The following is a 27,304-nucleotide window of genomic DNA, read 5'->3' as shown; positions in this document are numbered from 1 at the left end:
CTTGTTTTACTATGATGTCAAGTAACACGTGCAAGGTTCTGCTGCTTGAATGACTTTCTTTGACCCTAACAGCTGAACACCGGGAAAGCCTTTCATGCCATCATGAGATTTGACACTGACGTGGAGCTCACTTACTTCCACAATGGCGGCATTCTGAACTACATGATCCGGAAAATGGCATCCTAATAAAAAAAAAATTAAGCAAAAAGGTTCAGGTACAAGCCTGCTTCTCCTGAGCACAATGAAACTATAATAATCATGCATTTCAAAGTGTGAACCATAAAGTGAACAGTTTTTTTCTGTGGATTGTGTTAGAAGGCTTGTTTACAGTGCTGAATTTTTCTGTGTATCAGGAAACTGTACACAGCTATATAAAGTAAACAGCATTTATTAACTGTTTTGTATGGCAATTGGCTTGACTTACCATAGAATACAGTGTAAAAGCCATTAAAATACTGCTGGCATCTGTAGAACCATTGAAGATCACGTGCTGATTTCATGTATTTGATCCACTTAGTTTGACCCTGAAGTTAAGTTCTATGCTCATATCAGTGACCTAGAAATTAACTGACAATATAAAAAGAATTATTCCTTCCTGATTACCTGACACTGACTTGCTTTCTTATTCAGTTAAACAGAATCTGAATCTAATATTGGAATTATTTCGCTGTTTATTAATTCTAAAAAATGTGAACTCTGTTTGAAATCTAAGCCTTTGTGGAAAGGTGGACTTACTGGGGATATTTCTAATACATAAAATTATGTTTATTTTTAAAAAGTTTGGTGGTTCTGTCATTTTATCTTTATTCTTGGGATGCAGAGCAAAACTTGGATTTACACTCTTCTCATGGTCCCTGTTCTGTAGGAACGGAATCATGTAAGTCTTGACTTTCCAAGTTTGACAAGTTTGTGTAAGATAGAATAAATACAAATACCATCAGATACTGGCAGTCTTCTGTAACCTACCAGAATATGGCATGATACAATTCCCTCTGTTTTGTACCCTCAAGAAAACAGTCTCCACACTTTGTAGATCCTTGTCAACAATTTCTAAGTCAGTTAACAACCAGTAATTACATTCATGCACTCAGTGCAGTCAGTGACTGCTCACTCAACAGTGCAATGTGAATATATTTAGAGGGATAACAAACTACTCTTACTCAGAGATAAACAAGGTTATAATACTAATTCTCACTCTTAACCATATTTACAGCAACTGCTGCAACAATTAACATAGTGGAGAAATTATTTCAAAATAATTTCCTAATGTGTTTTCAGAGCAGTCAGGTCGGGCTGTTTCTGGATTAAAAAAACAACTATTAAAATAGTTATGAAAGAAGACACTTAAGGAAGGCACAAAGATTACACTGTACCTGAAACAGGCTATTGCTTGATTGTGACAGAGCTCCTCTAGTAAATCCAACAGAGGCCTACCACAATGTTGCAGGGTCTGAAGTGTCTCTCCTGAGAAGAAGCTGAGAGCCAGGACTGTTTAGTCTAGTGATGGGAAGGCTCAGGGATATCTCTGCTGTTTGTGTGCAAATATCTGAATGGAGGGCACAAAAGAATATGCAGCCAGGCTCTTTTCAGTGGTGTTTAATGACAGCAAGAAGCAGTGGGCACAAACAGTGTGAAACACAGGATGTTCCCTGTGAACAACCAGAGACACTTTTTCACTGTGAGGGACCAAGCACTAATGGGAGGAGATTGCCAAGAGAAGTTGTGGTGTCTCTGTCCTTGGAGATGTTGGGATTCTGTCTGGACATGTGGACATTGTCCTGGGCAATCCCTTGGGTCACAAGATGACCTTTATACGTCCCTCCCAACCATAGCTTTTCTGTGATTCTGCAAACAGAGTGTTGTTAATATGGCAGTAACCTTAGTAAGAAATATGCCATTTCAGCTTCAATTTTTTTAAAAAAATCAGATTCTCAAAGGCCAAACAGAGTGCTGGTATTCTTCCCCACCCTCCCATCTCCACTGTGTACTGAAGGAAAGGCTTCTTGTATTGAGCTGAATTCTTATTAATGTGTTATCCCATCAGCCTTTGGTACTCATTAAGGCTGAATTGCAAAGTTGTTTTAGTCTAAAATCCTTGTGTTCAAAGAATAAGAAAATACCAAAACCTTTCAAGTTCAACTTCCCAGTAGTTACTACTATAAACTAGAATTATGGACTGATTTTTTTTTATGCCAAGAGTCCCAAAGCACATGGTCCTTTCACAGAGCCATTTGATACTTGAGAACTGTGATTTTTCCATGTACTTTTAATCTGACAGTGCTAAACCAGCCTTGTTCAAAAATATTTTGTTCCTAGTATTTTTGGAGGGGAGGCATTATCTAAACATAAATCATCTTTATTCATTGTTCTGTGTTTCCTTTTAGGTAAAAACTAAGTACAGAGGAAGTTACTGTAGGACTGAGATTCAGCCTTCCTGTACAGTGCAAACAGCTTTCACAGTAAAAGCCATGGACTGGGGTGGAACATAAAGTAGTGCTTACAAAGTACTTTTGCTTTTAATGCCACGCAACACTTTACACAATCACCACAAGCTTCACTGGGTAGGATTTAGGCAGTTTAAAATAATTTTTGAACTCATAAATTTAGGTTCATTTTTTTAAACTCTTGAATTAGGTTGGGAGGATTGGGTTATGTTTTGGGGGTTTTATTTTTAAAATTAGTTATGGTGTTTTGTAACATAGTTTTTGCACATACATACCTTACCACACTGTCAAATAAGCAAAGTAAACTTAAAATACATTTGCTTTTAGTTCCAGAAATACTGAATACTAAGCTCATTGAAGATATGTAGAATCAGCAGGTCCTTTAAAAAGTACAAATAGAACATTTCAAAACTCTGTAGGGATTTCTGTTTTTCCCAGAGAAGTTCTGGGATCTGGGTAATCCATGAGACAAGGCATCCAGGTAAGTGCTAATCTCCATCCAAACTGAACCTCTATGCATGAATCCAGGGCACTGTCTTGTCCATATTAGGGCTTGTTCAGTTCAGCAACACAGGAGGGTGCCCATTCTGCAACTTGAACAACAGCAACTTGATCAAGGTGCAGTGATATAAAAAAGTGCTACCATTTTAATCACAAGGATGAATCCCCAAGAGGGCTTTCTGCCCTACTGCATTTTTTACTGTTGCAGAAGCATTTCCTATTAAAGACTGATTTAAGAGATGCAGTATCTTCCTTACAGAAAAGTTACTGGACATTTTTCTTTCAATTTTATATATCTACGTCTAGAACATTAAAAGTAACTTTTTTTAAAGTTTCAAAAGTAGCTAGAGCAGTGCCTGAAATCCTAGTAAGCCATGCTGTTTGCAAGGATGTGCAATCCAACAACATGTTAGTAGTACTGCTGATTTGCACCTCAATTCTTGAAGGTGTAGCCTGTCACCTAAAGTTGGATATTTAGTTGGTCATTCAACTTGATCTTACTTTTTTTTAGACCAGGTTACTCATAGCCATAATGATTTGGATCTAGACACCTAGGTTCATGTCTGTCCTTCTGGAGAAGTATTTCATTATAGCAAACATTGCTTTTAGTGGGCTTACCAGCCTTTTATAATCTAGCCAGATGCAGATGAGGGGCCTAGCACAAAGAACAGTAGTTTTTGAAGAAAACTGATTATCTGCTATTTCACCATAGTGCACAAGAACAATATATCCATTAAAATGTTGAGTTCAGATGGATGTTTCTTCATCAAAATTCTTCAAAGACAAATTAATACTTTTCCATTTCTGAAAATCCATTTGTGTCCCAGTTTCAACATTCTCTAGTACAAAGCTTTTGATTTTGATTACTGGTAGATTATCAAATGTCTTGTACTTCACTGTGATCCCCCAGTCATGCTGGCACTCAGTATTTCGGCAATGCATCTTGCTTTTTTTCTCAAAACCATCAAACTGAACCGGTTTTCTGTGGGGCTTTGTTATATAACGCTCCTTGAATGCGTCACCTAGGACAGTGTGATGGGATTCCTGAAACAACACATGCAAGAAACAATATAAGAAACAACATTACTTGTTTTTCTTGTCATTTCCCTTCTCAAATACATGTTCTCTCTTTTAAGGCACTTGCTATCATCCAGGAGACTCACCTTCCAGCCTCTTTGGCTCATTGCTCTTTTTTTTTTTTTCCCCAATCATGGAATATCTGGTTCTAGAAGGACCCAGGTCTGGGCTTATCAAAACCAAAAAAAAATTACTATGTACCCCCAGTCACCAGCTTACACATATTTGAACTTAGTAAACTTTTAAAAAACTGTGTTTGCAGTGTTTGAGCCACATCCATGAAATGAAGAGAGTAATTCAGACAATGGACAAGTTTGAGAGACTCCTGTTTCTCATCAGGGGTCGTGCAATTACTTTGGAGTGGTAGAAAAAATAACCCTAACAAAGATTAGGACCTACAGTTGTTTATAACATATTAATACAAGATTAAAGAAATTAACAGCCTGATTTGAAAGCATATTTACAATCTGAGTGTGAGTCTGAAAATGGTAGATCCTCCTGGAAATGCAATTTGTAGGGATTATTTTAAAAACTGAGGGGTTATTTGCAGAGTACTAAGCAAAACCACTTACTGGAAAGTTTTCTGAATTCTTGGATCTATTTGCACAGATATAGGTGATAAGCCAGGAGTACAAAATACAGTAAAAGTCAGAGATGCTTTAGATAGCACTTGTTTTTTGACAAAGAAATGTAAGCAAATTTTCACAAAGCCGAGCTATTCCCAGCTCCTTGCAGAGAAGTAGTGAGCACCATCTACATTCCAAAAACAGGTGGTAAAAAGAAACAAAAAATTGGCAAGGGCCTGAAGGCATGCTCACGGTTATGCTCACCTGTGGCCTGAAGGCCCTTATCACATTGCAACTGCACTTTTCAGAGCAGCACAAATAGAAGTAGCTTCAAAAGAACAAAAGGCAGAACTATAAAGGCTCAAAATGTTCAGAAAAGTGTCTCTTCCATGACCACCACTTTCTGTGTCTAAAGAGTATTTTCTTCTTTTGTCTACAGAGTAAGTTTTCATGTTCAGAAAGAGTACAATCAAAATGTCCCCAGTATATACACAGAAGCAATATGAACTACACCTACAGAATGGAAAACAAAATGATACTGAAGAACTGTAGGGCTCTTCTTGTGAAACCATGGTTTACCTTGCTTTTCAAAACTCAAATTGACCTATAAGACAAGGAGTTTGCATGCTGATTCCAGTACTTTGTGTAGATAGCTTTCAGTCAACACAAATCGTGGGAGAAATATCTCAACAGCAGCGAGACTTTCATCTGATGCTAATCAGGAAAGTTAATATCCAGTAGTAACTCTAGAAGGTTAGAAGGTAGTTGAAGATTGAGGTTTTCAACAAAATTCATCAGAAAGGCTTCAGGAAAACTGAAGTGATTCCTTCTGTATCCCGAATTTGCACACCTTGGACAACATCAACTCATATCATACTACAGAAGTAGTCACAACTGTTCCTGTGACTTACTGATTTACTCAGAATTTCTATTCTCCTCCAGTTTGCACAAAATAACCCACTGATAAACAATGCAGTTAGTTCAATAATGCTGACTTCCCTGGTGGTCATGGATGTAGGTTCCTGTACAGAAACATACCTTTATAATTCTGATGTCATCTGTACTGCAGACATATGCTTTGCATTTTCCACACAAAAGGTTCTTTTTCCCTTCCACTACTTTATGTTTTGTTTCTTTCTTTCTGGAATCCCGTAGTATCTTTTCCTTAATTTGCAGCTGATGTATCTTTAATAAATAAAAATCAAGATAATTATGAAATGAAGTCCCAATGTCAGCCTAAACATGACTTTTAGGTTCCTAGATGTTACATGGGCATGTAACATCTAAGAACCTAATACTTAAAGCCCACAAAACACACCTTCTTCTAGCAACTCATACCAAGAAAGAACAGGGTACATTTGTCAAGTTGGAATGCATGGCTAGAATGAAAAGTGATGGACAACATTTAAACTGTTTGTTCCTTCCTCCTTTCTAGCTCCCAACAGCCCCCTATTCTTAAGGCTAGTATATCATGTGAACACTTAATCATGTGAGACCCTACAGAACAATTAACGCTGCTGCTCTGGGCATCTCATGGTTTGTAAAGAAAGCTACAGAGATCACAGAAACTGCAGGCAGAGAGAGAAGCAACAAGGCACAGCCTGGAGCTGAGAACGAAATACAGAAATGGAATGCTCTGAGAAGAAGCAGGCGCAACCACATCAAGCCTTGCAGGTGGGAGAAGAAATTTCACAAAGGCCAGGGGGCTTTTGTTGCACAGCTCAATCTCTGAAAGACTGTCTGGAAACACAGGATGATCTGTATTTGGGGGGCATGGGAGAACTGTGTAAAAAGCTTTTTCATTAGTAGTGCCTGCCACTGGCTTATTCCAGGCTTTCCTGAGCCCTGGGGAGCACCACTGATACCAGCCACCAGCTGTATTTAACTCCAGTCACTCACACTCTGTGGGCCCAGCCATCCAGCCACTTTTTTACCGAGCAAAGAGTGCACCCATCCAAGCCAAGAACAGCCAGTTTCTGCAGGAGAATGCTGTGGGAAATGGTGTCAAGGTCCTTACTGAAGTTCAGATAGACACCAACCAGAGCCTTCCCCACATCCATTACGCAGGTCACACTGTCACAGAAGAAAAATCAAGCTGCTCAGGCAGGACCTGCCTTTCATAAACCCATCCCAGGTGAGCCTGATCCCTGGTTGTCCTGTATGTGATGGGTAATAGCACTCAAGATGATCTGCTCCATAACATTCCCTGGCACCAAGGTCAGGCTGACAGGGCTGTAGTTCCCCAGATCCTTCTGGTCCTTCTTGCAGATGGGTGGTCACACTGACCAACCTCCAGTCACCTGGGATCTCCTTGATTATCCAGGGCTGCTGATAAATACTTAAAAGTGGATTGATGAGCTTTTCCACCAGCTCCCTCACTACCCTTGGGTGGATCCCATCTGTCCCCATAAACCTGTGTGTGTTGCAGTCGTGTAGCAGGTCACTAACCAGTTCCTTTTGGATTATGGAGCCTTCATCCTGCTCCCTATCTCTTTCTTCCAGCTCAAGAAGCTGGATATCCTGGGAACAACCAGTCTTACAGAGGCAAACAAGGTATTAAGCACCTCAGTCTCTTCATCTTTGTCACTATGTTTCCCTCGATATCCAATAAAGAATAGAGATTTTTCCTTAGCCCTTGGTGATGGTCCATATGAATATCCAGTTGGGCTTTGGCCTTCCTGATTTTCAGCTGCAAAACATCACAAGATCTTTGTACACTGTGCCCAAGAGAGCCTCCATCATGAGTCCTTCTTGTTTCATAAGCAACAGGTCATAAATTCTACCTCACACTCAAGTTTTTTGCAGTTACTGTACAGTTGACATTCACAAACTGGCAGTACACACGATCCCTCCTTTGCTGACCTAGCCTTTGTCAGAGATCAAGTACAATGAACGCTTCACTCAGATTATCACTTGGCCCCACATGAAGCCTTAGTAGGTGAAGGCTGATATAGATTATGCCTTTAAAATTTGAGTATGAAAACTGCACAAATCACAAACCGTTCTTGCAAATGTTGTTTCATCCCAGTTCTGTAGCTTTTCAATAGCTGCATTCATCATTTCTTCCTTGTAACGGTTTAGTTTTTCATTCTCAACCACTTCTGTTTTGCTTGTCACAAGGATGCACTTGCTGTCTTTTGCCCTTCCACGACCTATATAGCAACACATTTATACTCTTTAGTTACTCTTTACAACATGTGCAAAAGTGACAGGTCTGGCATTAGACTATTAAGGGCCTTCTGTATGGCTGCTTTTGTTTGCCACGTTCAGATTCAGATAATGCTCCTTCTGAAGTGCATTCTTCAATAACAAACCACAATGAGATGCCCCCTTCAGGTATCTTCATGGATATACCCTATCCAGAACTCTATTGCCTGCTTCTGTGGCCTCCCTGTGTTGAGTTCAGGCATGCCTTAAAATAAAACTTTTGTGTAGCACCTTGCTGCCTTCTTGTCATGTAAAAAATAATAATAAAAAAAAAGATAAAGGAGAAAAGTTCATCTCAGTCTTACTTATTAATTTTCAGCCCTGCTAATTGGTGTCTTAAAAAAACCCCATATATCACAAAAACCTAAGAAACTGGAAATATAGTGCTAACAGGAACACAAACAACAACAGCAAGTGCCTTCTCTTCTACCTGACTATGCCTACTGCCTGCCTGTTTATTAAAGCTGTGACACAGGGAAACCTAGAACTACTGGCAACTCATACCAGTTTAGCAGTATTTCCGTTATAAAAACTGTTCACATTTTCTTTTGATCTTCTACTCCACAAAAATCACAATTGTATGTGGTTTGAAACTGACATAACCTCTTTTCTTTGCACCTTTAATGGCTTTTTAATAATAAACACTATCTTTTCATTCTGGGCCAATTATTTTATTACAAAACACAGATAAGAAGGTCACAACACAAAAACCCTGAAAGGAGAGTACAAAGTAAGTACAATGGAAATCACTTCACTTTAAATTATGATGTTAACTGCTTGGGAAATAGGATAAAATATTGCATATGCACCCTTAAAAGAGTAGGTAGTTTTATGTCATTTAGGAATGTGAAGCAGAATCAGTATTTAGTGTGGCTTTTCATTCCCCTCTACTGGCCATACTGTAAAATCACCAAATTTAGAGCCAAAGTCTTCTCTGGACAAGCATGGAAGACAGAAACAGGGTGTCTTTCTTTTGGTCTTAAATATTAGAGATCCACACAGGAGAAGGCCTTATGTACCTGGGAGCAGCTGGGCTGGTAATAAACCACTGGGCTGGGGAAGGCTTTCAGAAGCCAAGGCAATACAAGAAATTCCATTGCAGCAGTCCTTTGTAAATTGTCACAGAATGATTTGTAATATTTCTGACAACAGTTCTTCTAGTCATAGTTCTGCTTATATGTGTAATTGTCTGCTTGAGGTATCAGTAATAGCTCTGAAATTCCATACCTCTGACTTGGATCATTTTGGTGACATTTCCGAAGTATTCATAGAGAACCACAAGGTTGCACTCGCTAATATCAATGCCTTCATCAGCAACAGATGTAGCAACTAGCAATCTGATGTCTTTGTCATTTCTGAATGCATCCAGTACACACTTCTGCATTGGCAGGGTCATACCTACAGTACCGAGAAACTGTGTCAGGAAAAAAAACCTGAAGAGCTCCTTGAGCAAGATACCCACATTAGCTTTTACTTAAGTGATTAGAAATTAGTACATCCTTTTGATTCAGAAAACTGCTTCAAGTTTGATATGCAGCTGGGGTGTATACCCACTAACCACAGACTCCTGTGTATGTGTCACAGGAATTACCAACCTGTGAAACAACATTTTAGACACAACACCCAGATCCTTACTGAAAACACACACGCAGCTTAGTTAAAACTCAAGCTAACTCTTAACTCAAGCCATAGGCAGTTCATTTCAGCTATAGTTCCTATTCTATCTTAAAATGTCTTTCTGCCATCAAACACAAAATAAGAGAGGGATTTATAAAAGTAACAGAGATAATATGAGAATTATTCACAAGAAGCTAGTGAAGTTTCTAAACTGCTTCTGAACCAGCAGAAGAATCCTGCATAGAAGTATCACTGACAGTGTTATGGCTGCTTTAACCAAAGGTGCTGGACAGAAAAGGCAAGCATCTCCTTAGGATGCATTCAAGGTCTTCTCAATATGGAAGAATGCAAGTGCAAATCTGCATGACCTTCCTCTGTTTAAGGGCACAGAAGATGAACACAAGAAAAGCAGAACAGTTTTAGCAGCATAGCCACCACTGGTTTAGCATATCTCAGTGCAAATCTGCATACCTGTTTTATGATCTCTTCTTCCCTTACCCATCAACACATCTGTCTTTATGTGGCTAAGTACAGGGTTTGCGTCTATCCACTTCTTCAAAGCCTGCAGAGCAAATGAGGGAGTTAGATTCCCTGTGCAGATAAAATGCTGGTTTGAGATAGGTAGATCTTTTCTATGCTTGCCTAGTCAATTAATACTTCCAAAAGAAGACCCAAAAGCAGACAACAAGATGTAACTTGTGTGTCAGGAGGGAATATTTTTTAATAGGTGAGAAAGCAAGGATCACACCATGATGCCAGATTAAACTATGCCAGACATATTTCCCCTTTTTCTACTCCTGCAACTTAATGGCTGGCTAGAGAGCACTTTCACTACTAAAAAGTTTGCATTTTTCTCTTATAAACTAATAGGTCACTGAATGCTACACCACTGGCATCAAAGGAAAGTAGTTGCTATTTTCAAACTGAACTTCTGCTACACAGTGACAGTAGCACATTCAAACTCTTCTTAAAGAACAACAAAATTCAGCCAAGCTTTGGACTTTAGCCTGCTTTTAACTTTTTCTGGTTTGCAATTCATCCAGCATGTGTGGATGAAAAGGATAAAAAGGGAGGGTGGGTCATTCAGCTGATAAATCTGTTTACAGTAGACAGAGACAGCTGATATTTGCAGTAAATGTTTTAATCTACTCCTGCTAATGATTAGCAGCACATTAACTTCAAGCACAAACCTTTTTCTGAGAGCAAGGTACTGTAAGGGAAAAAAACATTATCCAGCCTAGGTCCTTGGTCATAGGCAAGTATGAAATAGACCAGAGGTAAGAGCCATCAAGAAAACATCTGCTGCACAACGTTTTTCCTTTTTCTTGATCAAAAACAGGTGCTAGGGCACAGACCTTCTTTAGGTCTATAAGAATCCTCTGAGAAATGTATAAATACCTCAGTAATGAAGTAGAACTGCTGATTCATAACACCACTACTTAAAGCCAAAACCCTTAAAACACATCTTGTTGTAATTGACTTGAGGCCTAAAATAAAAATCTGATGGCTTAATGATCAACTATGACATGTAGTAAGATGTCATGACAGGCACCATAGCTGTACTGTAGTTTTCAGAAAAAGAAAAAAATCCTGCCTCAGAGCATCAGGGCTTAGGTAGACAGTAAAATAAATTAGAAAGATCAAATACATGCACATTTTTCTATTTCAGATGAAAATGGGAAGGGTAATAGATGAGGCATTTTATTTTCCCACTTTCCATTTTAGGAGTTTTAAAAACGAATGTCATACAGCTACTAAGGCTCTTGTCTTGGCAAAGAGAATAGTGCGAGTCTCTGGGTTATAGCGGTATGCTTCATCCAGGATGCAAGTGAGCTCTTCCAACTTTGGATTCTCATTTGATTCATCTTTTGAAAGGGCAGTCAGCTCTTGTTCTTTCTCTGAAAGAAAGAAAGAATGTTTCTTGAAAAATTTACTTTTTTTAATGCAGAAAGTAGAATTCCCACACAACCTACTTTCAAACAGCATACATACTCTCTTTAGCTTCTTTTTTTATTTTCTATTGCATTCTTTCAGATGCAAGCAGGGAAATCTGTGGGTTAAATGCAACAAAATCCCAGGAAAAAAACAAAATTATGAATATCTCATGTTTGGTAGCAAATTGACATGAGAACTTATGTGATATACTGTGTATCAAAAGATAGCAACAAAACAAACTCAGCTCTTGTGCTGTTTCTTCCTAGAAAACAACTGACACTCAAGGGCAGACTGCCCAATGATTTAAAATTGTGGTCAACACTGCAACACACCAGACTACAGGCTGGAATATAGCCTATTGCTAACTAAATGAGAAGTCAGAGAGCAGAGACAACCTCTGACTTCCAATGACAAGGGTACAAGGGCCACCTGCTGCTCCCCAGAAGACTGGGACTGGCCAGGAGGCTAGGCAGTGTACTGAGCAGTGCATGTTGGCTCATCTAATGCTACCAGCATCCATGACTGTAGACCATCCGCCTACTGTGGGGCACAGCCCTAAGGGCACTCACTGTTGCTTTGTCTCCAAGCCAGGCATGTAAGAACTAACTACAGCATCCAGGCACAATTATTACTATTTTATCAGCTTCTGCACTAGAAGCTTACAGTCCCAGAAATTTAGTCCCCCCCCACCTGCCCTAACACTGCACTTGCATCCATGCAGTCACCACATCCTCTGGAAAGTGCAGGAAAAACAACTGCACTTACTCTGAAGAAAAGACTTGGACCATCCTACCACAAGCTCTCTTCTCCCCTGCAACTGTCACAGGTACTGTGGGAAATACCTTGAAATTTCTCCGTCAGTTGCTTCTCCAACTCTGTATATGGTCCATTTTTTACATTTGTGAAAAATTCATTTAGGTAGGCTAAAGCATCTTCGATGCGGGCATCTTCACTGATAATGACAGCATCGTTGAATTTCTGCTCGGAAAGAGACACATGCATTTAGGCCTCATTTTCCACAGGGTGGTATGAACACAAATTGTATTTAGCTAGATTAAGTGTTGTAAACTTGTGGTGTTCTTCCATTTCCATGACAACACAAGCACTGCAAAGTCTCCTCTGCACTAATCTGTCCCTGGTGAGTAATGTAGAGATATCTCTTACATATCTTATGTTTTAGCCTGTGTCAACTTGTTGCAGTCTTCACCATCCTCACTTAGTGGAGAGGCAAGTACAGTCCTGTCACTGTTGTGACCAGTGACAGGACTCATGGAAACAGCTTGAAGCTGAGTCAGGGGAGGTTTAGACTGGATATCAGGAAAAGCCTTTTCACCCAGAGCATGGTTGGGAAATGGAACAGGCTCCCCAGGGAAGTGGTCCCAGCACCAGCCTGACAGAGCTCAAGAAGTGCTTGGACAATGAAATTTGGCTTATGGTGAGGATGTCCTCTGCAGGGACAGGAGCTGGACTCAGTGATCCTTGGGGGTCCCTTCCAACTCTGCTTATATTCTAGGATTCTAAATAGAACGTTTGGTTCAAAATCTGCTTCTAGGCGAACATACCTATATCAGACGGAAGAGAATGACTCTACCTCTGCATGGAAGGAAAGAGGATACACACCTACCCGTAAATGTTCAGTACAAATGAAAATGTCTCTACAAATATTGCTCTCCTTCTCCTTATCTTCCAGTTGCAACAGTCTGCATTTCCTCTGAGTGGAAACTATCCAGTGTTCATATCCCTGTGTTCCAAAGTTATTCTTGTTGATTTGGGAGATGTTAGCTATTAAAGGAGAGAAAAGAAAAATAGTTCATCTCGAATAACAAATAAAAAACATTAGCTAGAGGATAACAGACTTCCCACTAATATTGGCTCTTAAAAGCCTATGCAAAAGAACAGTTTTATGATACAATCACAGAACCCCTGAGGTTGGAAGGCACCTGTGGAAGTCTTTAGTTCAACCCTCTGCTCAAAGCAGATCACCTAGAGCAGGTCACTCAGTTCAAATGGGCTTCGAGTGCTTCCAAGGACAGAGAGTCTACAACTTCTCTGGGCAACGTGTTCCAGTGTTTGACCACCTTACAGCAAAAAAGTTCTTCCTGTTGTTTAAATATTTCTGTTTGTGCCCACTGCCTCTTGTTCAGCCTCTGGGAACCACCTATGCAGTGTCTGGCTCTGTCTTCTTCACTCCCTGTGTTTCAATGGATACACAGATGTTAACCTAAAATTAACCCAGTACAATTCAACTGAGGATCTATGTACATACACACATCTGCAGGGACTTTAGTAAGAAAATTAGAGCTCACTTATCTGTAAGAAGCCTACAGTATTTAAAAAACTGCATGCACATTTGTTCCTTGAATTACCAGCTACTCAATAGTTTATATTCATTCATTAAGTAGTCCAGCAGCATATTGTCCAAAGGGCTCTCCTTGAAGCAGAACTAGGCAGTACCTGTTTGCTGCATACATACTCTGCTTGAGTGCTTCACGGGCTTCAGTAACCACAGACTCCACAGAAAGGAAGCCACTGCCATTCGTGCAAGAGGAACGGCTATGCAAAATAAGCTTCAGAAGTGTTTGCTTAATGTAACATCAATTTTGAAAACATCTTTGTTCTTTGATCAGGCTTCTTGGGTTTTGGGTTGTTTTGTTGAATTTTTTTTTCTTGGTGGCATGGGGGTTTTAATTCTCCCTTCCAGTCCCAGAATATAGTTCATTCTCAAATATCTGGGAAGGGGAGGGCAGGGGCAACATCTACAACTGAGGTAAACAGGTTTAAGGTACTGCAGTCAGTGTGCAAAAAACAGTCTAAGCACAGACAACATCCTTTAATCCGGAGCTGGAGAGACCAAGGCTGATCCTGAACATAACCATCCATACTCCCTTCTGTGCTCCAATTTTTTAGATAAGCCACTTACTGGATTACCACTTAGGAACTCTGCAGAAGCAGAACAGATCAATTTATTTCTGAAGGGTTATAAAATAATCTCATGATCACAAGACTCGTTTTCTTTTCACAATCACGTATCGCCTCTCTGCAAACCTTCCCACCAGAGTAGCTCCTGAAACTGGAACTCTACTGACAATTGTTTCCTTTCTTGGGTAGCCATATCCTCTCTCCAGTGATGTTCATGTTGCACAGATCCTATTATGAAACATTACCTCAAAGGTTTTTCAAAGGAAAATAATGGAGACCTGGTAAAAAGTAGAAATAGGAGTACCCAGAAGCATAAGAATGCTGACCAAAAAAGGTGGCCAGAGCAACCCCAGAAATAACTCTGAGTGCAGTTCTCTGACCAGAGAAAACACATGGAGTGTCAGAGCAGCAGTGTGAAAATTAACTTTTGCTGTAGGGAAAAAATTACAGCATTCAGAGTAATACCACTGTGATGTTTCTTATTTTCCTAACAGAGGCAGACTGGGTGTGAAGAATTTGGAGAAATGTTTAAATAAGAACATACAGGTATCTCTATCAATGAAATCCAGCCCACTGCATTTTGAATGCAAGCCCTTTTGTTTCAGATTCTTTAAATTCAGTAGGATTTGACAGTGGCAAAAGCACACCACTTTTAGTTTCATGTAACAGGCTGAAATTCAAGCAAAAATATTTATGATGGTCAAACTAATCAGGTGTAACAGGAAAATAGTTGAATCTCTTATCTGTGATCTGTTATTTAGGAAATATTGGTTAAATGCAGCTAAAAATTAAGGAGAAAGGAAGTGAAAAAAGAGTGTCTGTTCTATAGAGCAGCTATAAGGATCCACACTGATTCAATCAAATACTGGACTGCAATATAGGCATATTACAGCATCTTACCCACTGAGTAAGTCTTCCTCATCAACACCTCTGTCTCAGACATCAGACCTGAGATAATGTCTGCAAAGCGATTCCTAGCTTGCATTTTAACCCATCTGATATCTAGAGAAGAGAAATGTAAGTCAGTATGCTGAATAAGTAAAGCATTTCCTCAGGAAGCACAGAACAAATTCTTGTCCAGAAGAATGCTACACATGGTGCTCCATGCAATCACAATCAAGTTTACTAATGAGCACTGCAGGTGCACAGAAAAAGCAGTCCCCAATCCTCACTGGCAGAACTGAATAAAAACTAGAGATGGTGCATCAAGAGCAAAGAAAAAATATGCCCAAGTGGGCACTGCCTTACTGCAGGAGATTGCAAGCCTAAACTTCTTTCAAGCTAGCCGGAAGCAAAGCTCCAGCTTAGTTTTAAGCTTTTATGTTAATCTAAAAGAAAAGGGAATTGGGTATCTGCCATAATCATGGTGCTTTGCAACTCCCAGGAAAATAAAAAGGAAGCACGCTTACGTGTTTCTGGCTTGTTTCCAAACCTCTGCAGATCTTCTTTGTTCTCTCTGACAGTGGATATGGCCTTTATATCAAGGTAGGAGCAGAGGGTACAGATGTGCTCTACAGTTTCATTAGTGCTCTTGGCATTACCAACTCCAACAGAAGCAGTTAAACCTACAATCTAAGCACACACATGAATAGCAGTGGTTGCTCCTTTGTCACAAATGGAGTAAAACCAGGAGATACTGTTACCAGTCACCAAATTGCAACCATCTTCAAACACATGGAGACAAAACAGGCAGCAGAAGTAAACAAGAAGCAGGTACAAAATCCTAAAAACCAGTACCTGTAACACTCATGCCCTCTCCAAGGCACTCAGAGTATTTAAACTTAAACTATCCAGCCACTTAAATCTATAACGAGCTGTATCTGTCAATGCTTATCATAGAGAGGAAGAGCAAACCCACACCCTGATCCATCCTTTCCATTCATTCAGAAATGTCTTCTCAGCTGGATGAAAACCTCATGCCAGCAGCGGTGGTGGCCCCATTTTATGGGGCAGAAAACAGCAACAGAGAAGTAACAAGGAGATTACTAAATTACATGCTTTCTTCCCAGTTCAGCTCTTCCATTTGCTCTCAAATACTCCAGTCTTTGCCATGCTTGAGCAGTCTTCCTTGACAGCTGTAGCGAAGATGTAACATGGGAAAAAAGCCTGGAAGTGTCCAAGAATGAAAAAATATTCCAGATGCTACCATTTCCATTTGCAGCCATTGTTGAAGGAACTGGAACTTTTTGAACTGGATCAGCACAAAAGGCAAGACTTTGCTGACTGCATTGCAAAACACTTTCCTCTAATGTATCCACCACTGATGGGCTGGGCCTTACCTGAGGCAGCTGGTTTGCAGAGGAGTCAAATTTTTGATCCAGGTATCTGGCCATCAACACATTGTAAGGGTGGTTGCCTGTAGTGTTGTGGCACTCATCAAATATCATCAGAGTGAAGATGGAGAGGGAGCTAAGGATGCCTTTCTCCATGCTATTCACAAGAATCTGGGGTGTTAGCACAATGATGTCACTGTCCTGTATAACATTTTCTACAGACATATTTGCAACTGTTTCACCACAAATTCCTTGAACAGAGTATCTGGAAAGAAGAGGCAAAGAATAGGATATGAAAAAGGATATCTTGCAGGACAAGTAAAGCTAGAAAAGCAGGGAACTTGAAAGTCAGTTATTAAGTTTCAAATGGCAAAGAGTTGGAGCTGGTAGTTTGACCACAGAAGCTGAGAGAAAAAAAGCTGAGGGTAAATAAATGGATTTTCAACTACCATTAACAAAAACATATCATATTTGAGGAGTGATTAACTTGTACATTCAAGCTGCATTTTTCAGTTCACACGTAACATCCCTTTTGTGTACGTCTGGCATCATCTAGGACTGTTTCTGCCCAGCAGCTTCCCTTTCCCATAGCTATAAGGATACATATGTGGATGGTCAGTAACCAGTTCCCTCAAAATCTGAAGATATAGGTTGTTAATGCCCCTCTAAGCAATTTGCAGTCATGTCTGAGAGGTGGACTATCATTTTCTGACTAAGAGTTGTAACAAAAAAGAAGTTTGGGTCCCTCCGTTTAGAAAAGAGAGAATGGCAAGAGGAAACCCACTACTACTTGCCCGGAACTGCCTCAGCTTTGGAAACAGGTGTGAAAGGTGTCTCAAGAGAGAACACACCTCACCCTTCAAGTATAGAAATGCTTTCACCATTTCCACAGACATGCAACGAGTGCTTAAACTCTCCAAAACCAGACTTCAGAATTTCCAAACTAAGTCTGCTACAGCAATGCCATTCTTGCAGCTACACATCATCCTGATATTACTGTCAAACATTCGTGTTCACCAGTAAACCCACCACATCTTGCCCTAGCCACAGCTGACTTATAGGGCAGTTTATTTTCTGCGGAGGAAGCCACCACGTAGAATTACACTTACCCTCTTCTTTCAAAATGCTGCCTGAATACATTTTTCTGTTGCTCATACACTGGCACTTTGGTTGCAAGGAAGACAACTTTTGCCTTTTGTCCAGAGGGAACATTTTGCAAATGATGTTCACAAATCATAAGTGCCACAAAAGTTTTCCCAGATCCTTCAAACAAAAAACATGAAATGTAAAGGACTAATATGAAAAGATGCATCTGTAAGCAGTAGCTTGTCTCATCTAAATGCCTTGTAACAAAGGGGAGCTGGCAATGGGGCCATTACTCTTCCAGACTTGAACATAACTGGAACAGATTTGAACACAAGCATGTTGCTTACTCAGGTCTGGAATCATCACTTTCTCTCTCACAGTCTCAGTCTGTAAAGCCCATTAAACAGTCACTGGGGATTAAAATCCATTTACAGTTGTATTTGAATTCTTTGAAATCACTGAAAACAGAGTCTGTTTTTCACTCTTAGCATGTGTTCTTATATCAAATCAGACCATATATAGACACCAGGCCCTTTCAGTTTCCATCCTTCCCTATGCAGCCTTGCTCCTCTCCCACTTGTTTTCCTTTGGCCCTCAGGCTCACTGTGCAGGCTCCCCAGAACTCTTCTCAGCCCCTACCTCCCTTATCCCACTTGCCTCTCCAGAGCTCAGGGGAAAATCAGGCTGTCTGGATGTTGTAGGCATTTCAGTAGAGAAGAGAGGGGAGCCTTAGGCTAACTCACCCTATTTTTCCTTCAACTTGCAAGACAAATTTATTAAATATCTGAAAAGATTAGTACTGGCTTTAACTGAAAAATCCACACTGAGGAGTGAGAAAGCAGAAGTCAGAACATGGAATGAATGCTGAATGTGCTGAATACAAGCACTGACGTGCCAACAGACATGTTTGTCTTGCCAGCCTCTGTGCTGTCCATGGTCATTAACTGCAGGGTAGATCTTGATCTACTGCAAGGAGGACGTGTTGAAATGAATGGCTGAAGAAGTCTGATTCAACCTTTACCATTCCCTATCCTTCATAGCCATAGGCATCAAGAGAATTTTTCTAAGAAATGTCTGTCTCTTTACCTGTGGGGGCACAAATCAATGTGTTTTTCCCATCAATAGCAGGCTGTGCAAGCTCAATCTGGTAACTCCGAGCCTTCTTTGGTTCATAAACAGATGAAGACTCATAGATGCTTTCTAGAATAAAACAATGCTTTTGTGAAGAGTGTTGCAATAAAAAATTTTAAAAAACCACTGTGCCCCATACAGTTGCTATCTAAAATGATAAAGGTACAAGAGTCCTTGCAGTCTACACAGAACATTCTCTGACAGACAAACCTTTTACGAGGACAGATGCACCAAACAAGAATTTTGTGTGAGTCTGATGGTAACACTTTCATTACTCCTTAACTGACTCATAAAATGAACTCATTTCAAGGTCTTGGCTGACAACACTCATTTCAACTGGTCTTTTTTCAACTCAGAATGAAAACACAAGGGATTATTTTTCTCTAAATACATGCACAGGATTTATTTTAGCCTTATGGTCTACAGACTTTTGAAGTTATTAGTCTCTTAAACTGTGGTCTTGTCAGAGTATTTGGACTTATGAAACAGGAGGTAGGAACTACTGGTGGAGCAAAATCTGCCATGACAGTCACTGCACAGATCCTTTGCAGTCACATTCAGTTCTCTAAAATGGTTAATATCAGGTCATGTGTGAATTAATTATTTCAGAGAAGAGGTGCATAAACAGTAGGTTGGTGTTTGAGAACCTTTTTTGATAATGTGTTGACAAAACAACTCTTCACTAGAAATATGATAAATGAGGTGCAACCCTTAACATTTGTAATGCCCAGCATGAGATCCTTTAAACATTAAAACAGAAGACAGCTAAATCAAGTCAGAGATTTGTACTAATTCCTCAGTACCTTTCATTGTGGCATATACTGCACGTGTGTCTTTCAGGAATTCTAAGGAAACAGAAAATACCAACCACAAACTTTTACATTCTTAAGATTTACCTGAAGCTGAAGAGAGATTTTCACTGAGATTATCACATTCTGCTTCTTCAGAAAATGTCATCAAGGTTTCAAACTGAGTCTCAGAGGCATCTGTCATTTCACCATCAACATATTTGCCATTATCTGTATAAATGATGAAAAAGCCATGTTGTTGATCTTCATGGTTTTAAAACATATTTGCTTGTCATTTGTCATGACAAGGTGAAGGAGCTGATTGCTGGAAGAAAAACACTACATAAAATGATGATGCACACAGGCTCCTTTTCAAGGAAGATGGATAGCGCTGAGAAGCTTGGTTTTAGAAAAACAAAATGCAAGTGTAACAACCTCCAAAAAACAAAGGAGACAATAGATTGGAAGGCAACTTTATCCTCTGTGTTTAGCAAAAAGAAGTCACTGTGTAACATGGGCATTAACCACAAGCATGAAAAATTCTTAGGAATTCAAAGAAGCTTTGTAAATTCGAGATTCTGCTCTCACTTTCTCCCCATCTTCTGAGAGCACCTAGAAATTGTAAGAATATCTCTATTCTCTGTATTACTCAATGATCCAAAGAGAAATTTTCTTTGATGTTATAATTAATACTTTCTCAAAGAACTGTCCCTGGGCCCTGCATGAAGAGTCTCTTTGCAAACAGAACATATGATCACAAAGCACTGCTTTTGGGGCATGAGAAGGAGCACATCTACACATCAATCCAGCTCCATAAAGCACACAATATCTGCAATTAATTTCCAGTACTGACTCTTCTTAACTGCCAGCAGTAAAATGCTTCCAACACGGACAACGCTTCTTCAGTAGGCTGACTTTGGCTTTGCTGAGTTGGACATTAGAGGAAGCTGCCCCGAAAGACAATGATAACTTCACCTTAAAAAATGTAACTATCAACAAATAATATGTATAACCACCAGCAACATAAAATAATATCTATATACATATAGGTATTACTCTTATGTATTATTTTACATATATTTTAATAAATTTATTACTTATGTATACAACCTTATGCATAGATAATAATTAATTCTCCAGATAAGAAATTACACACTTTGACTGCAGTCATTAAAAATTTCAAAATAGGAAATACAGTTTAGAAAGCCGCTTAAATATAGCCTATCCCTGTTGATAACTAAAAAAACCCCAAATTTAAAATAAACAAGCACCTAGGGAGACAGCAAATGTATATATGAAGATATACAGTCCATTTTATCTAAAAATCACTTTTTTAGTAGGAAAATAATGTATTCTTCTATAAATTCTCCTATGCTGCAGGTTACTTATACAAGCATTTTTCAAGGAGGGAAAGGTAAATTCAATGACAAAAGCAAAATCTTACGAGAGACAATTCTGCACTTTTAGAAAATATGAACATAATAACTTGGTAACGACTGCTTATCGATTTCTCTAGAAAAAGATATATTATCTGCTCTGGGGATTACAGAAATGCTCTTGGACTATAACATTATAAATAATATTTTACCAGAAAATATTGCATCTATCACAAGTCAAGCAACCAAAAATTGCAAAAGTTGAATTAAGAAGGGAAGAAAAAAGATAACTATTTGGTTATTTTTAAGTTTTCAGAGCCTGTGCCATCTGATTCTCCTTACCAAAAAAAGGTACCATGCCTAACCATTTGGGAGGAAAAACGGTTAAAAACGAAATTCTGTCTGTTCAAAGTATAATACTTGTATTTAATGATATATAAAAGACGTATAAAATAAATTTTTAAAGGGGTGTTTTCTTAGACCAAAAGACGTATAAAATAAATTTTTAAAAGGGTGTTTTTTTAGACCACAAAGTAGTCAGATAGTATCCTTCTAAATTAGTCTGATTCTCCTGAAAAAAATTACTGTCTGGTACAAGAACGGGAAAAGAGTATCATAAAAACAATTCACATTTTACCTTCTCTTATATTCCAAAGTTCACTTGCATTGTAATATCCTGCATTATCCAAAGCCAGCTGAAGACTTTTGGGCCAGTTTTCCTTATCCGAACGACAGAGGCATTCAATGAGTTTAGTTATCCCAGCTGCTTTGCTTCTGTATTCACTGATCTGCACACACCACAAACAGAAACTGCTGTAGGTTCTGAGCAATAAAACCTACTGCTCTTTGCTTAGTAGGAGAATTTATTACATTTGATGTTCAGTTGAAAACTGCATTTCCTTCTCAATGAATAAAAACTTTACAATAGGATTCAGCCACTTACCCACTACAGCTTAAATTCTGCCAGTGTAGTCACACACTAAACTTAGCTGGACTGTAACAATAGGCAGGCTGTTTGTTTGAATATTTGTAAATGGTGTGAAACATCACAGAGTTATTGTGTCAATTTCTGTCTGGCAGAGTCCTTGTAATAAACTCTGCCTGCCATAAAATTCTGAGGTTTTCCATTTTAGACTAGGAAAAGAAAAAATGATAAAAATTATGGTGGTCCTATGGCCAGCCATCCTCCCCACCCAGCCACCTGTCACACAGGCACTGATTCATCCCACAAGTGAGGCAGCCAGCACTTCTCTGAAGCAAAACTTGGCAACTACCAGGATTTTACCATACCTGCAGGATCTCATCACACTCCCTTTCTATCAGGCATGTGTTTATGTATGGCATGATTGCCACAGGATCAATTTCTATCATTGTTGCTTCTATCCGTTTCAACAGCTGCCTGTGCAGCTCCAGTTTTTCCAGTTTGCTGAAGTCCCAGTTTTCAATTGCTTCTGCCAGTCCAGTGTAACCTTTCAGAAAAAGAGACAAATCAATACTGTGAATTCAATCTCTACCTAGAATAGGTAGGAACAAGCTGAAAAAACATTTTCTCAGCCATGGAGAAATTAAAATTGTTTTGTGCTGTAAATGATAAAAAATCTAAGTGAACCACATACAAATTGTATCTAATAAGTGACTATTTTCCTTTATAGCACTTGTATGTCTAATACGCCTTTACTGAAAGAGCAGTAGCACCTGCAAAAACAAAAAAGAGTCACACTGTGTCACAGGTCACATCACCCAAGCAACTATATCCACCCCTGTCTTTCAATCATGTAATCCTTGAAATTCTTCTATTCCATTATACTCTTCCACAGGATTCCCAGAGCAAAGGACACTACTCAGAATCACGAGATGCTTTTGTGACCTTTTCTTTTATTTACCAGCATTTTATCTTTTACTCTTGTCCTTGGCTCCACTCTTCTTCAAAAATCCCTACTGTACTGGATTAGAGCCAGTCCATGACTGAAAGCAGTACAGACACCTGCAACCTAGACAGTCATTAAACAGCTGAAAATACTCTCCTGGAACAGACAGTGGCAGGAAAGCATATTTTAAGGACTAGTGATTTGCTGTGTAGGCTTCTGAAGTGGAAAAAAGTACAACAGGGTCCCAGAAGAACTTGTGGGCAAACAGAAGGAATTTGCCTAACTTCTTCTTTCCTTTTAGAAGAGCAGGAGAGTCGTGTGGATACTTACCACCATAATGTCTTTAGCCTAAGTATTACTTATCCCTGCATCTGCCAAAAAGCAGAGTAATCCTAAATTCTAGTCTCTGGCCCAATTAACAAGTACTTGAGATAGCACTTTGAAACAGCAGGCTAACTGTCTTAAATTTTTGCTGAAGATACACCAAACTGAACACTACTAGGAAGCTCAAAGTAGATAGTTCTGAAATTCAGAAATCAGGATTATCACAGACTGTAAAAAGGTTGGTCTGGACATAGTACTTGCTTTAAGGGATGGATGGGCTACATCCAAGTGACAATAAACTTTGTAATATGTGTTCACTGAGATAATTATTTACAATTAACGGTGAGGAAATGAAAGCAAAAGTAGCTTATGGCATGAGATTGTGGGGTTCAACATGTCTAATAAATCACCAACAAGAATCTAGGATATGATATACATGTACAGAAGAAAGCTGGCAGATGCTGCTAATTTTATACTTTCACAATCTCCTGTTCCATTTCATAAAGGAAACTGGATTAGGAACTTACACATCAAGTAGTTACAGCTACCCTGGAACTATCATCCTTATAAACTACTAATGGTTACTTACTTCTTGAAAGTAAGTAAACATTAGTTACTTAGAAGTAACTACATTCAGAAGACTTTCAGTGTCACTGAGTAATCTTTTAGAAAAATTAAAAAGTAATTTAAGACTCTGTCGTTGAGTGAAGTTATCCCACGCTACCAGTCAATGCCCACGCACCTCCCGAAACCCATCTGGCTTTCTGTTTCAGAGGGTAAAGCCTCCTTTCCCTGTACTCGGTGAGGGAAATGGCTGTCTTGTTTCTTTTCTAAAGGCTCTGAGACAGACAACTCTCCTGCCAATGAGGCTTTCTCCATCCTCAGCATTGTTCCAGCTGCTTCACTTCCCAACAGGCGTATTCCCAGACTCTGTCAGCCTGCCTTTTCCTGCGGCATCAGCCCCGGCGGGACAGAACGGGCCCTGCGCTCCCGGCCCTGCCCAGCGGCGGCAAACCCCGCCGGGAACGGCGCCCACCTGCCGCAACCAGCGCGTCCAGGAAGCCCCGCAGCCAGCCCTCCGCCTCCAGCACCAGCACGGCATCCAGGAACAGCGCGGCGGCCGCCGTCACCCCCTTCTCCTCCTCCTTTCGGACTCGCTCCTTCACCTCTGGCAAGAAGCCAACACAGGCCGTGAGGGGACCGGGCGGGGGCAGGGCGGGGGGCGCGGGGGCAGCGCCGCTGCCGGCTCTCACCGTCGGACAGCCAGTCCGTCATGTTGCTGAGGATGTACACGGGGTTCAGGATCCTCTCGATGTACCGCCGGTAGCACTGCAGGTTCCGCTTCTCCTCCGCCGTCATGGCGACGCCGGCCGCGGCCCGGACTGCGGCCCCGATGGCGGCCCGGACTGCGGCCCCGATGGCGGCCCCGATGGCGGCCCGGACTGCGGCCCCGATGGCGGCCCGGACTGCGGCCCCGATGGCGGCCCGGACTGCGGCCCCGATGGCGGCCCCGATGGCGGCCCCGATGGCGGCCCCGATGGCGGCCCGGACTGCGGCCCCGATGGCGGCCCCGATGGCGGCCTCTGTGGCAGCCCCGCGGAGCCCGCCCAGCCCCGCCGCGGGTACAGCGGGCAGGGAGCGAGCGGGAGCCGCCCCCCGGCAGGGAGAGATGGGAAAGAGAAACTCCAGTCCGGCTGAGGAATGGAAACTGAAAGCGATCTGGAAGGGGAGCGCAGTTTTCCGGTTGCATCTCTCCTTAGCAAAATAAAAAGGGGACCGCCATCCCCACCCCAAACACCCATTGCATCCCAACCATGGATACGGTTGGAAAGGCTGTGCCCAGCCCGTTCCTGCGGCTGCCAGGGTGAGAAAAAGCACAGCGAAGAAGTGGGAGTAAACGCATCGGCCCAACTTCTCTTCCCTCTTGTCCCCGGAAAAACATGAACGAGCTTTTATGGGCTGTATCCTGTTGTGGTTTTATGGGGGGGAGGGGGTTTTTTGTTGTGGTTGTTGTTTTGGGGTTTTGTTTTTAAACACTTCTAAAAGCTTTTAGACAATGGATCAGGCAGTTGGACGTCAAAGGAGAAGGCTTGCCAAATGGGCAGTCCTGTTGCAGGGCAGAAAGCAGCCACAGTCAGAAGTGCTGCTAGAACATGGCAACCCCGGATGCAAACTTCCCTCTCACCCCGTGCTGAGCGGCTGTGCCATGCTCAAACAGCCGACTGACAGCGACTGGCCCAACAAGATTCCTGCTTTCTGAAGCCTGCCAACACAAGAGCACTGAGTCATGGCCTTGTGCTGGATGGACAGGGGGTAGCAGGGCAGAAGAGGGGCATTGAGGAAGGCACTGACGTTTCTTTTTCTACTCTTCGTAGTCCACTTTTACTCCCAAGTATTTAATATCCTTCCTTTCCTTTCTCTTAAGTCTTCTGTCTATTGGAAGAGTGATTGGGCATTGGAATAGGATGCCCAGGGAAGTGGAGGAATCTCCCTGGTGACCCACCCCTGAAGATATTTAAGAAAAGAGTGGGTGTGGCACTTAGTGCCAAGGTGTGGTTGACAAGGTGGTCAGAGGTTGGACCCAATCATCTCAAAGGTGCTTTCCAGGCTAATTTGTTCTGTGATTCTGTGGTTTCACAGTACATGAAGAAAGTACAGTTCTTTTCAAAAGGCTGTTAAGGTCATTAGGGAGCTTCGCAAAAACCGTTGGTTGGTTGGTTGGTTGGTTGGTTGGTTGGTTTGTTGTATAAACCTGATGCCAGACAGCATGAGCCTGAGCAACACGTGGATTGCTGCAACAGAATAGGTGAAGGGCAGCAGGACTTCCATGGGCAATTGCATTTTTATTCTGTAAGTCAAGAGGATATTGGTATATCCCAATTTAATAAACCAGGCATTTCAGAGACCTTCTTTCCATCATTATGCAAGAAAGCTGCTTGTGGGTTGATGTCTCTGTTTAAGGACTAAATTGCCTCCAGTCACAGGAGTGAGACTGCTGAGGGCAAGGGGACCTGGCAGCAGGTGAGGTCCCTGGGGCAACCAGAGTGCTTGTTTCCCAGGATGGCTCTTTGCATATTCTACCTCAGTTCCCAGGGATTCTCCATTCCTCACAATGTCCTTGATTGCAACGTGCACAGACTCCTGCTTCAGCTTTCCATGCCTAATGCTGAGTAAAGTAAAATGCACAAAAGCAAGGGTTGCTTTGACATTGAGACCCAAAGTAGCTCTTTGATATCCTGAGAGTGTAATATGATATGTATGATGAGCAGTTAAGACACAGTAACTATCAACATCAATACAAAATTAATTAGATTTGCTAAATCCCTTGAGTTTTGTGTGGAAGACTTGAACTGACAGTATACGGCCTGAGAAATGTGTTGATAAGCTATGCTGTATCTCCCTCTGTTGATCGAGACTTGAATCGCACTTGACCAAAAGTCAAGAGAGTGGCGGCTTTCTGAGCATAGCTTTATTTCTACAGAAGGCATCTAAGGTGATCTTTAAAACTGCCTGTTTCTGTAAGTTCCTCAATAATCATCCACCATGCAGAGAATATTAAAAAAAAATGAAATGCAATTATTAAATTGTAATTAGTGTTGGGTAATAAGAGACCAGATAGTAGGTTTTGTTGTGGCAGGAGAAACACATAAAGTTTTTGATAGAAAACAGCAGACAAGGAGGGCTGCAATTCCTAATCCTTTCATTACTGCAGAATGCATTGGTATGCCTCAAAACAAGATAAGGTGCTGGGCTGATTGTGTCACTGCACTATCTACTAACTCTCTTGCAAAATCCTCACAGGTCTCTGGCTCTAAACCAAGGGTCTGAAACACCTTTTGAACAAACACTGCCTTTCTCATTCCTTGGTGACTCCTCCATCTGATCCCATTGAACCTTCCTTTGAGTTAACCCATAAGAGCAGCAACTGTCTTTCAAAGTGATGTTTTGCATGACATTTTGTTTCTTGAGAAGAAAACATGATGTCTGTTTAAAATTCTTTTTTCCACCTTAAAATGCTCTTTCTCTTTTCTGAAGACTTTTATATTCCATTCACAAAGGCATGGGAAGACACGCTGCAGAGATCTTAGAAGACAATAAAATTATACTAGAGTTTACTTTTACTCTTTGCAAGGCAAAAGACTAGAAATAGAGGAAAAAAAATATTTGAATTATCTTTGCCTGTTGTGTGTCA

The 27,304-nt window shown here is 40.7% G+C and overlaps 2 protein-coding genes across 5 annotated transcripts in view; one reads left to right on the top strand and one right to left on the bottom strand.

Moving 5' to 3' along the window:
* ACO1 (aconitase 1) overlaps window positions 1-778 on the top strand; it is a 35,668-nt gene extending 34,890 nt beyond the window's left edge. For all 3 annotated transcript variants that reach the window (XM_083884013.1, XM_083884014.1, XM_083884015.1), the window contains exon 21: window positions 73-778. In XM_083884013.1, coding sequence (XP_083740139.1) covers window positions 73-186 — 114 coding nt within the window. In that variant the 3' untranslated portion in view covers window positions 187-778. The remainder of the gene's footprint in view (window positions 1-72) is intronic.
* A 1,580-nt stretch (window positions 779-2,358) lies between these two features.
* Window positions 2,359-24,561, bottom strand: RIGI (RNA sensor RIG-I). Of its 2 annotated transcripts, XM_083884012.1 has the most exons (19): window positions 24,540-24,561; window positions 24,366-24,491; window positions 24,149-24,280; window positions 22,211-22,389; window positions 21,558-21,708; window positions 19,653-19,775; window positions 18,712-18,825; window positions 17,649-17,802; window positions 16,546-16,804; window positions 15,676-15,838; window positions 15,167-15,268; window positions 12,972-13,129; window positions 12,190-12,325; window positions 11,162-11,310; window positions 9,884-9,974; window positions 9,023-9,193; window positions 7,589-7,740; window positions 5,627-5,773; window positions 2,359-3,989 (listed from the first exon to the last, which is right to left on the bottom strand). In XM_083884012.1, exons 2-19 carry the CDS (start codon window positions 24,469-24,471, stop codon window positions 3,693-3,695), a joined length of 2,784 nt encoding a protein of 927 aa, XP_083740138.1. In that variant the 5' UTR covers window positions 24,472-24,491; window positions 24,540-24,561; the 3' UTR covers window positions 2,359-3,692. The 2 variants fall into 2 exon arrangements, with proteins under 2 accessions (XP_083740138.1, XP_083740137.1); XM_083884011.1 differs by lacking the exon at window positions 24,540-24,561 and having other exon boundaries at window positions 24,366-24,503.
* Between the last annotated feature and the right edge of the window lie 2,743 nt (window positions 24,562-27,304).

This window comes from Zosterops lateralis (genome assembly GCF_965231275.1).
Source record: "Zosterops lateralis genome assembly, chromosome: Z".
NCBI lineage: Eukaryota > Metazoa > Chordata > Aves > Passeriformes > Zosteropidae > Zosterops > Zosterops lateralis.
The sequence above is the reverse complement of the archived record's forward strand: the minus strand, read 5'-3'. Positions and strand labels throughout refer to the sequence as shown.